This window comes from Melitaea cinxia, chromosome 2 (genome assembly GCF_905220565.1).
Source record: "Melitaea cinxia chromosome 2, ilMelCinx1.1, whole genome shotgun sequence".
Lineage (NCBI taxonomy): Eukaryota > Metazoa > Arthropoda > Insecta > Lepidoptera > Nymphalidae > Melitaea > Melitaea cinxia.
The window spans coordinates 3,471,179-3,473,620 of NC_059395.1; the positions used below are offsets into that span (position 1 = coordinate 3,471,179).

The 2,442-nt window shown below is 34.2% G+C and overlaps 1 protein-coding gene across 1 annotated transcript; it reads right to left on the reverse strand.

Moving 5' to 3' along the window:
- Positions 1-209: 209 nt before the first annotated feature.
- Positions 210-1,679, reverse strand: LOC123662972. The gene is made up of 3 exons (XM_045597739.1): positions 1,068-1,679; positions 730-926; positions 210-338 (listed from the first exon to the last, which is right to left on the reverse strand). The coding sequence occupies exons 1-3, from the start codon at positions 1,420-1,422 to the stop codon at positions 324-326; spliced, it is 567 nt and encodes a 188-aa protein (XP_045453695.1). The 5' UTR covers positions 1,423-1,679; the 3' UTR covers positions 210-323.
- Positions 1,680-2,442: the final 763 nt, after the last annotated feature.

Consider the following 2,442-nt stretch of genomic DNA (forward strand, 5'->3'; position numbering starts at 1 on the left):
TTGCCTTTCTTTTTGATCAAAACTAAACTTTACATCTTTTTTCAAAAGGTTTGTTAAAGGACTTGCTATCTCTGCAAAATTTTGAATATATTTTCTAAAGTATGAGGCTAAGCCAACAAAACTTTGTACTTGTTTAGTTGAGCTCGGTTCTGGGAATTTTGTTATGGCTTCTATTTTATCAACAGAGGGACTCACCTTACCATTACAAATCTCATGTCCTAAGAATGTAATACTTTTTGTTATCAAATTGGCTTTCTTCCAGTTTATTATTAATCCATATTGTGATGCTACTTTTAAAACTTCTTTTAATCTTATTAAAGCTTCTATTTCATCTTTTGCTGGAATTAAAATGTCATCTAAGTATATTAACACCCAACCCCTTAACATCAGGTCACGAAAAATAATAGTTATAAATCTCATAAAGTAATTCGGACATATGCTCATACCAAATGGAGCTCTAAGAAATTCAAATTGTCCAAGGTGACAAACAAAACTTGTGTATTTAACCGACTCTTCTGATATTTTTAAATGAAAGAATCCGTCTTTAAGATCCAAGGTACTGAATATCTGTGCATCATATAATTTATCTATGTAGCCTTCGATTAAGGGAATAGGAAATTCATCTTTAATTATTTTCTGATTTAATCTGCGGTAATCAATGCATATTCTAAGTGATAAGTCTTTCTTTCTTACAAGAACTAAGGGACTCGAATAATCAGAATAACTTACTTGAATAACTCCTCTGTCTAACCATTCTTTTATCTGCTTTTCTACCTCACCTTGCTCTGTTTGTGATATGCGACGTGGACTTGACCTTATGGGGATGTCATCTTTTAATATAATTTTCATTTGAATAGGCGCTTCTTTGATTTGTTGAGGTTGGTAATTGGTTACTAAATTTTGCACTTCATTTTTTACACGTTCATCTATAATATGATTAATGTCAGGGAAATCAAACAACTCATCATAACTACTCATCATACAACTCATAAAATTATCATCTGTTGGGGTAAACCACACTTCACAATCTTTCATACATGTTAATACATTACGCAAAAAAGTGTTACCTAGAATAACTTTCCAAGGAATTGAATCTTTAGGAACAATGTAAAAATTAACATTTTTATATTTATGATTATCTATTACTATATCCAAGGTAGTCGCACCACGGGAATAAACTTTAGCATAACCTATACCAGTTAAAGCAATGTTCATATTTTGATTTATGGGAGCACTCAGTTCGTTGAAAAAATCATTAGATATTAAGCACACGTCACAACCGGAATCTATCAATGCACTTGTCGTTTTATCGCACAAACTTACAGTTTTTAAAGGTTTTTCACGATATGATTTATTACTTAAAATTTCGCTTACGTTTTCGTCATTTACAATGCCAATGTTGCATTCCTGTTCATCTTCCATCTCTTTCGTTAAATTATAACAAGCGTTATTCGTCGTGTGAGTGGCCAATGCTTGTACTTGCCTAAGCGCGGGATCTCCGACGATATCCGAGCGCTTCCGAAACGATGACGCTATGTCTTTCTTCGTTGTATGAGTGGTTGGTCTTTGTACTTGCCTAAGCGCGGGATCTCCGACGATATCCGAGCGCTTCCGAAACGATGACGCCGCACAATTTGATGAAATATGGCCGTACTCATTACAATTGAAACATTTTTTACCTTGAGTTCTATTTGGACATTCTTCTGAAATATGATTTTTCTCCCCACAGCTATAACAATGTACACTACGACGATTTTTATGTGCCTTATGCGAATCAATTATTAAGTTATTTTGAAATGTTGCTTTTTTCTTATAAGTTTCATATACTTTAATTTTTTCTTTAAGTTCAGCGTACGTCGTTGCACCATAAAGCATAATTTTATTAATCTCTAAGTCTTGAATACCTTCAATAATATATTTAATTGCAACATAATCAGCCATTTTACCTCTTTTACCCATTTCTTTCATTGTGAATAAATAATCTAAACAGCTTTCATTTCTTTTTTGTTTGCGGGTAGACATCATTTCATGTATCTTTTTTTGATCGATTATATCGGGAAATTCTTTGATAATAGCTGCTTGAAATTCAGACCATGACTTATGTGTTTTTTCAGCTCGTAACCACAGTGCCGCAGTACCAGCTAATGCACGTTTAGCCACAAGTAATTTTTGAATTTCTGTCCAAGAAAATATTTCACCGTTATCTTCAATTTCTTGAAGCCACTTTGTTATCGGGTAGCAATCGTCTTGACCGGTAAATTTAGGTATAAGCTCCTCCGCCATGTGCAACATAGAATTGTGTTCTCGAGGCATCCTACTTTGCGTTGCCAAGTCCTGTCCATCGTATGGTTTCGACATCTTTAGAAACACTACAGGGCTTCACAATTTCCACGTTTGCAAATAGTTCCTCGCCAACTACAACCAAATACTCGCCGCCGACCA